The 15,473-nt window shown below is 46.6% G+C and overlaps 1 protein-coding gene across 1 annotated transcript in view; it reads left to right on the top strand.

The window, feature by feature from the left end:
- MDGA1 (MAM domain containing glycosylphosphatidylinositol anchor 1) overlaps positions 1 to 15,473 on the top strand; it is a 91,786-nt gene that overhangs the window by 70,844 nt on the left and 5,469 nt on the right. Inside the window, exons 8-14 of the mRNA XM_006860424.1 lie at positions 4,910 to 5,206; positions 6,215 to 6,499; positions 8,369 to 8,520; positions 9,236 to 9,413; positions 9,664 to 9,687; positions 10,873 to 11,025; positions 11,598 to 11,732. Of these exons, the coding sequence (XP_006860486.1) occupies positions 4,910 to 5,206; positions 6,215 to 6,499; positions 8,369 to 8,520; positions 9,236 to 9,413; positions 9,664 to 9,687; positions 10,873 to 11,025; positions 11,598 to 11,732 (1,224 nt within the window). The remainder of the gene's footprint in view (positions 1 to 4,909; positions 5,207 to 6,214; positions 6,500 to 8,368; positions 8,521 to 9,235; positions 9,414 to 9,663; positions 9,688 to 10,872; positions 11,026 to 11,597; positions 11,733 to 15,473) is intronic.

Here is a 15,473-nt window from a genome sequence, read left to right as displayed (position 1 = left end):
TACACAGACTGAGTGCCTATAAGAACTCCATCTAGGGCCAGAAACTCTGCAGTCACATCCCTCCCACATCCGCCTCCGGAGCTCCTTGGCTTGCCGGGCCCCCAAGAGTTTTCTCTTCCCCAGGCCTAACAGCTGCATTTTTGTTTTGTTTTGTTTTTCCTTTTGTTGTTTCATTGTTTTTGTTTGTTTATTCTTTCTCCTCCTTTTCCTTCTCTGTCCATTCCTTGAAGTTTATCCTGTTTATCTTCATTTTTGTTTTTCCTTTTGTTTCTCATTCCCCCTCTTCTTCTTCTTCCTCCTTTTGATCTTTACTACCCTCTACTCTCTCTTTCACTGCACTGACTCCATGATACTTAATAACAACAATAACTCTTTCTTTCTTCAGACTACAAAGTCATATGAACTGCAAGGTCAGTGGTTCAAGCTCACCAGCTGCTCCTTGGAAACCCTATATAGGGTTGCTATGGGTCAAATCAACTCTATGGCACTTAACAACAACAACTCTGTATTTTACATTCCTTCCCCCTGGCTGTTCTAAGTAGTTTCTTTCCTCTCATTTTTATCTTCCTGTCCCTCTTTTCTCTTTTTAGTTATTCTTAAGTGTATTTTATGTCTTCCTTTTATTTTCTCTTATCTTTCTCTTCTATAACTCTGTTTCCCTGTCCCTCTTTTGTCTTTACAGTTATTTTTTTTTCTAGTTTCTCACTGTTTTATTTTTCTCTTTATTATTTTAGCTTTTTCATTGTTGGTTTCATGTTTGTTTATTCTGTTTTGTTTTCTTGTGTGTGTGTGTGTGTGTGTGTGTGTGTGGTGGGGGGTGAGGGTTTTCTCTTTCCCACCTGACAGGAGACAACAACACTGCCCATACATCCCAGCCACACCAATTGTCTCTGAAGGTCTACCCACTGGACAAGAGTCAATACCAGCTCCTATACTACCTGATCAATGATAGACAACAGCCAACATCAGCCCAAACTACCATAAATTGTGGTGCATGAATAGCAAAATCGAATTTGGTGTGTATGCTTCCATTTTCTAACTACACTCACAGGAGACAGTTGATGATAAACTAAGATCATATCACCATACAGTCATCAATTAAAAACAGATACAACAACCCTACAATGTCCTAGAAACAACAGACAATTTGAGCTCACACAAAGAATCTGAGGAAGAAAAGGTAATGGAATGAACTGAAAAAGAATTCAAAAGAATTTTGATATTTTGGTACCTTCAAAGGATTGACAGAAAGCTCAAGGAAAGCAAGGAGAAGACAGAAAAAAAAAAAATTAGAGGAATTCAGGAAAACACCACAAGAACAAACAGACAAAATAAATGCAAAATTTAAAACAGTACAAAGCCTGCGATTAGAAATCCAGATAATTTAAACTAAGATTTCAGAGATGGACAGTACATTGAAAGGACAAAGGAATAGATCTGAAGCAATGGAAGCCCAAATTAGTGAGCTTGAAGAGAAATCTCTCAATACTAATTTTCTAGAAGAACAATCAGAAAAAAAGAAGGAAAAAATCCAAAGAAAGCCTAAGAGTTATGTGGGACACCATGAAAAGGAACAGCTTTATGGGTGATCAGAATTCCAGAAGAGGAAGAAACAATAAAAAGCACAGAGGAAATTGTCAAAAAGTTGTTGGAAGAAAAGTTCTCATCATGAAAGATGAGAAGATAAGCAGACAAGAAGCTGAACGAACCCAAAACAGGATAAAGCCCAAGAGAAAATCGCGAAGACATAACATAATCAAACTTTACAAAATCAAAGACAAGCAAAGAATTCTGATAGCAGCACAGATGAAAAAAGCTACCTACAAAGGAGAACCAGTAAGACTAAGCTCTGATTTCTCAGCAGAAACCATGCAGACAAGAAGCTAATAGAATGGCATATATAAAATTCTGAAAGAAAAAAATTACCAGCCAAAAATCATATATTCAGCAAAGCAGACCCTGGAATATGACTGCAAAACTAGGATGTTTCCTAATAAACAGAAATGAAAGGAATTTGTAATAACTTGACCAACTTTACAAAAAATACTAAAGGATGTTCTTTGGACTGAGAACCAACAACAGCAGACAACAACCTGAGATTAACATACATAACACCACCCACAACTCAATCCAGATATACAAGTTTTTAAAATAAAACAAATCTACAAGACTGAAAATAAGGAATCAGAAAAATCAATTTATAATGAAGTCAACTACAAAACAAAAATAGGGAGTAGTGTAGATACAGAACTTCCAAATGGTAAGGAATTCAAGTAGATTTCAAGATAAAACAGACAGTTTTAAGTGGGGGAAATTATTAAATTACAGGGTAACCTCACAGAAAATTAATACACTTGCACATCAAAATAAAAAAAGAAAATCAGAAAACACAACAGAAATGAAAATGAAAAGAAAACTCACAAACAAAAAGAACTCACACCCAAAATCATGTGGAACAAAGAAACCAGCAGCAACACAAAAAGAAACACACAGCAAAATGACAGCAATCAATTTATACCTATCAATAATTATACTGAATGTAAAGAGATTAAATGTACCAGTCAAGAGACTGAAAGTGCAGAATGGATAAGTTCCTTCAATATGCTGTCTACAAGAGACACATCAAAATATGGAAACAGCCTAAATGCCCATCAATGAAAGAATGGTTAAACAAACTTTGGTATATATACACAATGGAATACTACAAAATGTTGAAGAATAGTGAAAAATCTGTGAAACACCTCACACCATGGATGAACCTGGAAGATATTATGCTGAGTGAAATTAGGCAATCACAAAAGGACAAATATTGTATTTGATCAATGTAAAAAGTTAAGAAAATATATTCTTAATAAAAGAAACCATCTGTGATAGTTACAGGGGAGGGAGAATTATCCATGGGCTAGAGGGTAGACACATGGGTGATGGGGCAGGCAATATACAATAAGAGGGAGGTTAGCAGTAAAAATGAAAATAGCAGGAGACCCAGGGAGGAATACAATAGTTAAAGTGGTGTTGGTGATTTTATGTTGTGGAGTCGCTTCCAACACTTAGCGATCCTGTATAGAGTTTCCAAAGCTGTAAATCTTCATGGGAGCAGAAAGGCTCATCTTCCTCCCATAGAATATCTGGTAGTTTTGAACTGCTGACCTTGAGGTTAGCAGCCTGACTCATAACCACTATACTACCAGAGCTCCTTAGTAGTTAAAGTAACTGGTGCTACAATCAGGGGATTGCAATTGTTGCAATGAAGCAGAGTATACAATTTGTTGACTGTAACACTGACAATCTGCTCTGTAAACCTTCACTCAATTCACAATAAAAAGGTTTTTTTTTTAAATAAGATTTATAACCTTGGAAATCTATGGGACAGTTCTACTCTGGCCTATAGGCGGTGCTATGATTCAGAAACAACTTGATGGCAATAGGTTTGATAAACAAGCTAGACTGTTTTTCATGTAAGTCTGAATGTGAGCATTCTGAGTCTGCTCCACCAAGTCCTCAGGACCCTAGGCTCATAGGTCTTGCTGTTCTGCCATCATTAGCAGATGCCACCTCAGTCCAGGATGGCAGTTCCAGCTGCAGCCATCAATCTGCATTCCAGCCTTAAGGGAGGAAGGAAACTGGCAGGACCTCTCCCTTTAAAGATCCCTCGCCTTCATCATTTCTCCCTATAGTCTATTGGCAGGATGTAGTCACATAGTTACAGCTGGCCACAAGGCAGGCTGGGAGATGTACTCTTTATTCTGGGTGCCCTGATCTACAGATTCCCCTCACCTCCAGCTGTCTGAAAGTAGAGCTTTCCTGTGAAACCTTTCTAAAGTTGAAATGGCATAAAGTGAAAAAGCAATTACCATTTAATTATGTGGGAAATTTTTTCCGGTGCTTCCAGACCCCAGAAAATTACCTACCAAATCATACCAAATAACACATAAAACCTAAAATAACATGTCCTGGTGTGGTGCTGTGGGCTAATGTGCTGGACTACAAGGTCAGATTGAACTGAAATGTCAGTGGTTCAAGCTCACCAACTGCTCCTTGGAAACCCTATACAAGGTCACCATGAGTCAGAACCAATTCAATGGCACTTAACAATAGTGTTCACAAACAGTTTAAAGCTTTGAAGCATTGTACTGAGATGCTGAGTATACTCCCTGGGGAAGGAGCCTGGTGCTCAGGGTGCACGCTGCTGCTTCAAAGCTCCCTGCAAAATAAATGCTGAACACTAGTTATGCATAATATTCTAAGCAATAGAAGATGGAGGTTTTAGCTGGCCCTTTCCTAGTGGGAAATAGAGTTAGTAGAAAATGTTCAACAGGTTGAAACCCTAGTACTTAGTAACATTGGAGTAAAGCGGGAGGTGGGAATAGGTCAGGCTGACTTCAGAGTTGAGAGACTGAGACAGAGAGAACCCAAGAAGTAGAGGATTTGCAAAGTTGAGTTCTCCTTTGGAGACTGTAAGGAGCCCTGGTGTCCCAGTGGGTTAAGCATTGGGCAGCTAACTGAAAGTTGGTTGTTGGAATCCACCAGCCACTGCATGATTGAAAGATGAGGCTGTCTGCTTCCAAAAAGATGTATGACCTCAGAAACCCTAGGAGACAGCTCAACACTGTGCTATGTTGTTAAGTGCTGTCAAATTGGTTCCGACTCATAGCGACCCAGTATAGGGTTTCTGAGTAGCAGCTGGTGAGTTTGAAACGCCTAGGGTTAGCTGTCCAGTGCTTATCCTACAGTGCAGCACTATGTGTGTACTCAATTCGAGGCAGTGGTTGGGAAGGGCCTGTGGGACATCTGGAGTGGAGGAGGGAGACTAGCGTCTAGGGTTGAGGGAAGCAGGAGTCCAGGGGCAGAGGGCAGACGGGGAGGAGGGGGGGGGGCTCTAACCCTGCTCCTCCCCCCACTCCTGCAGTACCACCCACAATCAGCGTGCCCAAGGGCAGGGCCATGGTGACTGTGCGCGAGGGCTCACCAGCAGAACTGCAGTGCGAGGTGCGGGGCAAGCCGCGGCCGCCTGTGCTCTGGTCTCGTGTTGACAAGGAAGCTGCGCTTCTGCCCTCGGGGCTGCCCCTAGAGGAGACTCCTGACGGGAAGCTGAGGCTGGAGCGCGTGAGCCGAGACATGAGCGGGACCTACCGCTGTCAGACTGCTCGTTACAATGGCTTCAACGTGAGGCCCCGCGAGGCCCAGGTGCAGCTGAACGTGCAGTGTGAGTTCCACCGCCCCGTCCAGATTACCCTCCCAACTGTGCCGCGTGGTTCTTTCTCATCTCCCCCTTGCCAACCCTCTTCATCCCTCACCCAGGTCCAATCCCACCCCTCCACCTATGCCGACACACATAAACCTTCCTTGACACCCCCATGCTCTAAGACACAGAGGTCTGTGACCCTTGCCCCATTTTCACTAAGTGACCCCATTTTCATCCCCAGAGACCCAATGAGCCAAGAAATAACTTAATTTTGACAGGTGGAGACCGACGACGTTTGAAGGAGGAAGGGCACATTGTATCAAATGGCATAATAATGAGAGTTAACTCTCCTGCTGCCAAGCACTGTTGGAAGTGTGTTTTCATATACAATCTTACTTCGTTTTGGAACTCCGGGTGTGGGGCGGTAGGATCAGCACTGGACTAGGTCAGCAGTTCAAAGGTGCTCCTCAGAAACCAATTCTACGGCACTCAACAGCAACACTACCACTCGGTGGTAATGGATGGAGTGAATATCAATTCGTCTAACCTTCTATAACCCAGTGTTAAGTGCCGTGGAGTCGATTTCAATTCACAGCGACTCTGTATAGGATATTTAAGGGGCCACTGGTGGACTTGAATCACCGACTTTACCATTAGCAGTCTCATGTCTACCCTACAGCGCCACACCCTATGGGTAGATGATACTAATTCCGTTATGTTTACAATTGGGGAAAGTGAGCTAGTAAGTGGTAGGGCTGGGATGGGAACCACCTAAGCCGTTTCGCTCCAGAGACCGTGCTCCAAACCCCAACATTATGCTATTTTTCATCCCATGGGGTTGAAGGGCCTGTTTAAGCATCAGTCTGAGAAGCCAGACTAGAGGGAATAGCTGGAAGAGGAGTGCCTGTGGGTCCAGCAGGTGTGAGTGTTTGAGTGTATGAGTGTCCTGTGAGTGTGAATTCAGCCTGAGAACGTGTCGACGTTCCACTCGGTGGGGAGAGCCCGGCTGACCGCCGCTCCCACCCTCAGTCCCACCAGAGGTGGAGCCCAACTCCCAGGATGTACGCCAGGCGCTGGGCCGGCCGGTGCTCCTGCGCTGCTCGCTGCTGCGCGGCAGCCCCCAGCGCATCGCCTCAGCAGTGTGGCGCTTCAAAGGACAGCTGCTGCCGCCGCCGCCCCTAGTCCCCGCTGCAGCCGAAGCCCCGGACCACGCTGAGCTGCGCCTCGACGCCGTCACTCGCGACAGCAGCGGCAGCTACGAGTGCAGTGTCTCCAACGACGTGGGTTCGGCCGCCTGCCTCTTCCAGGTCTCGGGTGAGCGTCCCGTCGGTCCCACCCACGCCTCACCTAGCTCCGTCCTTTGAGGCCCGTCTTGCTCTGGACCCGCCCCATCACCCATACAGTTGTTATAAAGTGCTGTTGAGTCAGTTCCGATCCATAGCGACCCTATATAGGGTTTCCAAGGAGTGACTGGTGAGTTCAGTTAAAACCGACCTTGTGGTCGGGTGCTTATCTTACAAGTACCACACCAGGCGTCCCATCACCTACACTAGGTCTAGACTTTGTCTTCAAAGCAAACCTTTCCTTGTCCTAGGCGTTGTCTGGCGGAGTCAGTATGTTGTTAAGTTCTGCCGAGTAAATTCTGGCTCATGGCCACCCTATATAGGGTTTCTGAGGAGCCGCTGGTGGTTTTGAACTGCCGACCGTGTGGTTTGCAGTCCAGTGCTGATCCTACACAGGCTGTAACTCTACGGGAGCAGAAAGAAAGCCTTATCTTTCTCCCTCGGAACAGCTGGTAGTTTCGATCTTCTGACTTTGAGGTTAGCAGCCTGATTCATAACCACTACACTACCAGATGTCCATCCCGTGTGTTATGGTGGTGGTGGTGGTGGTGGTGGTAGTTGTTAAGTGCCGTCGAGTCGGTTCCGACTCACAGTGAGACCCTGCACAGGGTTACTGAGGCTGTATACACTACCAGAGCTCGGTGTGATATAGCTCAGTTCTTTTCTTTATCTTTTCAAATTCCGCCTTCACCAGGTCTGGGTTTTGCACTTTTTAATTTCTCCCATCCTCACTGACTCTAGCCTACCCTCCCTCCGTTCAGGCGCAGGCTCCACCCCTTCCAGCCTCTCCCAATCCTAGTTCTTTGCTGCTAGAGACGGTTTAGACCCACCCACTCATGCCCTGGGCTCTGTTCCTATTCTGTAGTCAGGTTTTTCAGTCTTCTTCTTTCAAAGGCTGCAAAACCCATAGCCCGCCTCTCATCATCACAGGCCCTTAGTGAAAGGGGTGGGTTGTATCTTAAAGGACAGAAGACACCCCTCAACAACTTCTGTTGACCTGTGGTTGAGGGGAAGGTGGCACTGGGCCAGCCAATACACAAAGGCTTTTAGAAAAATTTCTAACTCCTCACCAAGTCATTCCTTGCTGGGCTGTTTGGGACTTCAGACAGGCTGCGGATGGGTCAGAAAGAGATGGAGGGTCGTGGTGAGGAACGAGATTCACGGGAAAGGGTTGCCTGAGTTGCTGGTGCCCCAGCCCCATTTGGTGGTAAACTGGAGAGCCCCAGGCATGCTGGTCCTCATTCCACCAAATCCCAGCTTTTCCAACAGCATTGGAATGCCTGGTTGTCCCTTCAGCCCTTGTGAAGATCCACCAACTCAACAACAGGGGGATAGGATAGCAGGTCACCTCCCCAACCCCTCCCCACCCAGCCCTGCCAGCCAGAGGCCCCTGTGACATTTCCCACCTCCTTCCCCTTCCCTGTTCTCCCACACTTTCCCTGTCGCCCCACTTTTTCTTCTCTATTCTCTTCCTTTCCCTCAATATCCTCTTTCTTCTTTTTCTTTTCTCCCAATCTTCTTTCCCTGCTTCTTCCCTAATATCCCTTCTCCGTGTCTCCCCAAATTTCTCCTTTCTCTCTTTCTTCCTCAACTTTTCCTCTCCTTTCTCATCAACGTGGCTTCTTCTCCATATCACCCACCTGCTCTGCTACCTCTCTCTCTCACTCTTCCCAACTCTCTTCTCCTAACATCCCCTCTCCTTACAATATCCCATTTCTCTTTGTCTCCCTATACCTTGTCCCTGCTGCACTCCATATTCTGCTTTCTCCCTTGCCTCCTCTCTCTGTCTCCCCCATCACCCCACCTTCCATGACCCCATGCCCCCTCCCCACCCTCTCAGCCAAAGCCTACAGCCCGGAGTTTTACTTCGACACCCCCAACCCCACCCGCAGCCACAAGCTGTCCAAGAACTATTCCTACGTGCTGCAGTGGACCCAGAGGGAGCCCGATGCTGTGGACCCCTTGCTCAACTACAGACTCAGCATCCGACAGGTGGGCCAAGCGGGAGCTGGGGCCTGGGTGCAGGTAGGGAGTGGCGTGGCTGACCCTGGAAATGATCATCAAGGCCAGGGGCAGGGGTTGAAATCCACTGACCCACTTATAGACTGAACTGCTCATGGGAAGAGAGTAAGTGGACGTAGCAGCAGGAACTGGGAGGCTCTGGGGACCTGTCCCCTCTGGACCCATATTCTGGTAGAGAATTGGCAGAGATCTCATGAAACATAGTATCTATTCTGGTTTCAGGAGCAAGAGGTGGGAGGTATGTGTCAGTCTTTCATCTATGGAGTCCCGAGACTTCAAAGAGAGAATTACTATGCTGGTCTTGAACCCAGTCTAATTCCATATTGTTTTGCTGAGGCCAAGAGATGGGTGGTATGAAGGTTAAGAGTGTGCTGGGGCAGACTGCCTAGGCAGAATCCCAGCTCTGTATGAGCTTAAGTAAACTATGTCTCTTTAAAGGAAGGTATTTAGAACAGAGCCCAACAATCCAGTTTGTTGTGACTGTTGTTATTAAGATAGCCCTGAGAGGTGGGCATGGAAGGGATAATTGCCCCATTCCACAGATGAGAAAACTGAGGTCCTGACCTTCTAGTCCTCTGCTCTTTCTGCTTCTTCACACTGCCCTCCAAGTCACACCAGGGGCCTGGACTGTACTTTGGTGGAGAGTGTGGCTTGCTGGTCATCTGGGAACACCTTGTTTCTGCAGCTGAACCAGCACAACGCCATGGTGAAGGCCATCCCTGTACGGCGTGTGGAGAAGGGGCAGCTGCTGGAGTACATTCTGACTGACCTTCGTGTGCCTCACAGCTATGAGATCCGCCTCACGCCCTACACGACCTTTGGGGCTGGTGACATGGCCTCACGAGTCATCCACTACACAGAGCGTAGGTGGTGGTGGTATTGCTGAAGCTTCTGCTGGGAAGGGTGGACCCAGAGGGCCCCCACCTTTGTACCTCCTGTGTAGTTCCTGGGATTGGGGCTCCCCACTGCACAGCTCCCACCCCCCTTATCATAGGCTCGGCCTATCTGGCTCCAGTCTTGACTCTGAGAATCCTGTCCTCAGGTCTAAGCCTGGGCCCCTTCTGCATAACTTATATCTTTGTTCTGATTTGGTTTTTCCACTTGCTTTCTCAGCTATCAACTCTCCAAACCTGTCAGGTGAGAGCTCTCTACACCTCACTTCCCTTTACTTACCCAAAGGCTCTCCTGATGGGTGGAAGGGATCTCCAGAGATACCCAGAGAGAAAATAACTGCTCTTGTGTCTCTATGGGTTTGAGGGAGGAAGACGGGACAGCTGAAAGGAGAGGTAGAAGTGAACAGGGTTGGGCTTGGAGATGTTGTATCCATGATTTATTTTGGGCCTTAAAGTAGGGGGAGGCCGGAGTGGAGAAGGGGGCACCTTTAACTCAGGCCCTTTAGCTTTAAATCACCATCCTCAGCCCCGTGACTCCCTCAATAAATACCCCTACCACCTCCCAAAGTAACAAAGGTGAGGCCAGGCCAATCCACAGGCTCTGTTTACTCCAAGAGAAGTGTGTATACAGTTCAGTTGTCCAAGAGCCTGTAACCTGGAAGGGCATATAATTACATCTTTATTTTCCCTAACTTCTAGCAGAAATGTAGCGTCTCCTTTCATTATGAATGCAGGAATCAAGTCACAGTAATGAAAACAGCCCCTGTGTCTTTGTCAACAGTAGAATCAGATGTTTTCATACCACCAGTTGTTGTAGATACCTTACAATATGACTGACCTTCATTAGTATTTCAAAATTATGGAAATTATTAGAACTAACACTTAATCTTGTGATATATCTAATAAAGAAGCCTATTTGTTACTGTATCTCCCAAACTGGTGTTTTTAAAAAAAGCATTTTAATAACTGTGTTTCAATATAATGAATTTCCCTTGCAACTGTATATTTCAGTTTATGCATCTTAAATCATTTTGCTGAGATGGGCACTGTAGGCTTTACTAGATAGCAGAATGAGTCCTGGTGTGGCATTGCGGGGCGGTTTAAACCACAAGGGCAGCAGTTCAAGCTCACCAGCTGCTCCTCAGAAACCCTATACAAAGTCGCATGAGTCGGAACTGACTCAACAGCACTTAACAACAATAAGAGATACCAGAAAGGTCTGTGGCAAAGAAGAGGTTAAGTAAGAAGCTTACTTCCAGGAACAAATTTCTCACGGGTACCACAGTCTAGTTCCTTTAGCCCTGGAATGCTGGGCCTATTATTTGGTTACTTGGGAGTGCCTCAGGTGACAAAGCATGGTGAAGCTGGACTGGAGGGACAGAGAAAGCCACCCCTCTTTGTCTCACCCCCTCACCTCATCCCAATGCAGACAACACCTGCCACTTTGAGGATGAGAAGATCTGCGGCTATACCCAGGACCTGACAGACAACTTTGACTGGACACGGCAGAATGCCCTCACCCAGAACCCCAAGCGTTCACCCAATACTGGTCCCCCCACTGACATCAGTGGCACCCCTGAGGGTGAGGAGCATGGCCTTCTGCCAGGAATGGAACACTGCTTTAGGGAGGGGTTCAGTCATAGGAAGTCTGTCTCTGAGGGGCTAGGTAGGGGATGGTGGGAAGTAACCCCTGAATTCAGAGAAGCCCTTGTCTGAGGGGAGACACAGCCCTGCCCTCAGGGAGCCCCAGTCTTAGAGGGAGACACAGCCCTGCCCTCAGGGAGCTCCAGTCTAAGGGGCAACACATCCGAGCCCTCAGAGCTTCAGGCTGAGGGGGAGACACAGCTCTGTCCTCAAAGAGCCCCAGTCTAAGTGGAGATGTGGTTCTGCCCTCAGGGAGCCCCAGTCTGAGGAGAATACACAGTTCTGATCTGATACAGGATCAGAAAATAGAGACATTTCAGTAGCGTGAAGAAGAACTCACAAGTAGAGATCCACTCTTATGCTGTGCTGTGAGGTGGGGAGGATGAAGTGGGATCATTTGAGGCACGTCAGATTCAGACAACTGAAGTTGAGGCAGAGAAGGAAGTGGGTGGAAAGAGCCTGGGATGGGGTGGGTTGGAGGTTGTTGGTGCATCCCTTCCTCCCTCACAGGCTACTACATGTTCATTGAGACCTCAAGGCCCCGGGAGCTGGGGGACCGTGCGAGGTTGGTAAGTCCCCTCTACAATGCCAGTGCCAAGTTCTACTGCGTCTCCTTCTTCTACCACATGTATGGGAAGCACATTGGTGAGTTCAGGGACTATGCAGTCTGCCTGAGTGTGTGCTAGGGAATGGGAGGGGAGAAGGAGTCCACAGAAGGCTGGGGGCTGGTCCATGTGAGGCCTGGCCTTCCCAACTTGACTGAAGTACAGGTCTTTGGAGGGGGTGTGAGCAGATGGCTGACACAGGGAAGTCCAGAACCAGCTTGTCCAAGATCTCAAGTTTATCAAGACTTTCTGAGTCTGCACAGAAAAGGCTCTGGGACAGAATGAGATGGATTTTGTGAAGGGGATGAGAAACAGATGGTTGCATGTATAGAGTGCCTGCCTGGTGCTGGGTGACAACCTGTGTACTCCTCAACCCTCACAACCACCAGGTGAGAGATGTGCTTCCCTACAGGTCAGAAAGGTGAAGAATTTGCCCAAGACCACACAGCAAACCACATCTGCCTGACTCCCCCAAATCCTAAACATGGGGCTGGAAGGGTGCTGCCTTGTGAGCAGTGAGAGGAAGTCTGGCTTTCTAAGTGTGGGAGTGAACCTAAGGAGGAATGCCCTATGGGAAGAGATGGTACCAGTAGGCGTGTCAAATTAATCAATGAACTCCTCAGTGTGGCCATGACTCTGGTGCTCCTGCTCTGTGCAGATAGCAGGATGGATGAGACCCCATCCTCTTAGCACCTACAGCCAAATGGGAGAGACAGACCCTAAACAGCTAACTGCACCATATAGGATTTAAGTGACCACTGGGACATGTGTCTACAGCAGAACAGGGCCAGCTGAGGACCAGGGAGGGCTGATGAGTCTGTGGGCTGGTCATGAAAGGCTCCACTGAGGAAGTGACTATTTAAATCATATTCATATGTTCATTCATGCTTGCATGGGAAAGATAATGTGTTTCACATGGATCAAAAGGAACAAATCTGAATAATGACAATGCCCCTTCTACCTCAGTCCTCCTGCCTCCCGGAGCCCCTTTCCTGAGGCAACAATGTGCTAGACTTTTGGGTAACTCTCCAGAGATACTTCATGTCTAAAGTATCTCTGGAAAGTAAGTGGGGAAATGGAATGAAAATATAATGGAATTTCCCCACAAATTTATGAAGCCCTCTTGTATATATGCTCTATATCCCATTGCTGTTGAGTTGATTCTGTCTCTTAGTGACCCTATAGGACAGTTTCCACAGAGGGTTTCCAAGCCTGTAAATCTTTCTGGAAGCAGACTGCCACATCTTTCTCCCATGGACCAGCTGGGTTTGAATGACCAACCTTTTGGTTAGCAACCACAAGTGCTTAACCACTGTGCCACCAGGACTCGTCCCTGTATATACATGTTGTTGTTAAGTGCCATCAAGTTGGTTCCGACTCATAGCAACCCTGTGTAGGGTTTCCAAAGAGCAGCTGCTGTGTTTGAACCGTTGACCTTGCAGGAAAGCTTCTTTACTGTTTTCCTCAGCTGTACGGTAGAAGGAGTGACCTTTAGCAAGCATAGACCTAAAGACTCATTGTGGACAAGTCTCCACAGTTAGGAGGAGTGGCCAAGTTGATCTACAGAATCAAAGCTGAAGGTTTGGCAGTCCCAACCCATCCACACAGACCAGCCCACCGGTGGCATCACTGCGGGATACGAGGGGTGTGGAGGTGCTGGTGGTGACACTGTTAGAAGGAGCAACCCTAAAATGATGACTGTCTATAAAATGTTTATGCAGTGTTTCAGCAGAAATACATTTTATTATTATTATTATGAAAAATGCCCCTGTAGTTAGTTATAACAACTAAAACATTTTTGGTAAGTCCAGTTTATATCTATCAGTATAGCTACGAAGCTAAGACTAATGGTGTCGCGCCCTGTCCACCTGGACCTCCTCCCATACCAGACCATGCAGAATCCTTAGCAATGACTATCATCAACTGTAGTCATAGAGTGGTGCCTAGCCCTCTCGGTTCCATTTTTGCTTCCCAATCAGGTAACCAATTTATTCCAATTCTGAGGCTTTTCAGTTTTAGGACTAAAAGTCCTGCATCCCAGGAGCTCTCTGAGTCCCAGGAAATCCAGGACAGTTGGCCACTCTTTCCTTGTCAAGAGGGGAACTGGGGATCCAGCTGCCAAGAGGAGTCTGTTGGAGCCATTGGGGACCTGGGAGAGCAGACGTCATGAGCTGGGATCCCAGGGCACCTGGGAAGAGCCAATGCCCACAGTCTATGACACGTTCCCCAGAGGGTAGGACAATGAGTGAGGGACTTGGGGAGGCAGATTTGCAGTCTACCTAAGGACAGCCCTGTGAGCATCTATTCTGCTCAGTCAACGAGTGGACTGTCTGAGGTAACTTTTAACCCTGAGACTCTATAGCATTATGGAAAGTTCTTCAGTCAGCATTTAGTGACTGAGTACCCTTAGGAATTTGACACCGATCTTCCTTAAGGAGTCAATTAAGGAAGTTGTTGTTGTTAAGTGCCATCTAGTCGGTATTGACCCATAGTGACCATATGCACAGCAGAACGAAACACTGCTCGATCTTGGGCCAACCTCACTACTATTGCTACACTTGAGTCCATCGATGCTGCCACCTGGCCAATCCATTTCATTGGGGGTCTTCCTCTTTTTTTTCTGACCCTCCACCTTACCAAACATGATGTCCTTCTCCAGCGACTGCTCCCTCCTGACAATATGTCCAAAGTATGAGACACGAAGTTTGGCCATCTTGGACTCTAAGGAGCACTCTGACTACACTGCTTCCAAAACAGATGTGTTGGTTCTTTGGGCAGCCCATGGCACTTTCAATATTCTCCTCCAACACCATAACTCAAAGGCATCAATTCTTCTACGGTCTTCCTTATTCACTGTCAAGCTTTTGCATACATATGAGGTTATTGAAAACACGATGGCTTGCTTGGGTCAGGTGCACCTTAGTCCTCAAGCTGACATCTTTGCTCTTCAACACTTTAAAAAGGTCTTGTGCAACAGATTTGCTTAATGCAATATGTCATTTGATCTCTTGACTGCTACTTCCATGAGTGTTGATAGTTGATCCAAGAAGAATGAAGTCCTTGACAACTTCAATCTTTTCTCCGTTGATAAGCTTGTTGTTTATTGGTCCAGTGGTGAGGATTTTTGTTTTCTTGACATTGAGATGTAATCCATACTGAAGACTGTAATCTTTGATCTTCATCAGTAAATGTTTTAAGTCCTCTTCACTTTCAACAAGCAAGGTTGTATCAACTGCATATCGCAGGTTTTTAATGAGTCTTCCTCCAATCCTGATGCCACGTTCAAGTATGGTGAAAGAATTCAACTCTGTCGCACACCTTTCTTAATTTTAAAACATTTCGTGTTCCCATGTTCTGTTCGAACAACTGCCTCTTGGTCTAGGTACAGATTCCTCATAAGCACAATTAAGTGTTCTGGAATACTCATTTCGCAGTGCTGTCCATAGCTTGTCATGATCCATAGGTAAACATTTTTCTGATAGTCTCTGATTTTAGCCAAGATCCATCAGACATCAGCAATGATATCCCTCGTTCCATGGCCTCTTCTGAATCCAGCTTGAACCTCTGGAAGTTCTCTGTCAATGTATGATTGTAGCCGTTTCTGCATTACCTTTAGCAAAACTTTACTCGCATGAGATATCAAAGAGATTGTCCAATGATTTCTGCATTCTGTTGGGTCACCTCTCTTTGGAATGGGCACAAATATGGACCTCTTCCAATCAGTCAGCCAGGTAGTGTCTTCCAAATTTCTTGGCAGAGATGAGTGAGTGCCTCCTGTGCC

This window comes from Chrysochloris asiatica, unplaced genomic scaffold (assembly GCF_000296735.1).
Source record: "Chrysochloris asiatica unplaced genomic scaffold, ChrAsi1.0 scaffold00038, whole genome shotgun sequence".
NCBI lineage: Eukaryota > Metazoa > Chordata > Mammalia > Afrosoricida > Chrysochloridae > Chrysochloris > Chrysochloris asiatica.
Note: the sequence above shows the minus strand (reverse complement) of the source record. Positions and strands in the feature narration are given on the sequence as shown.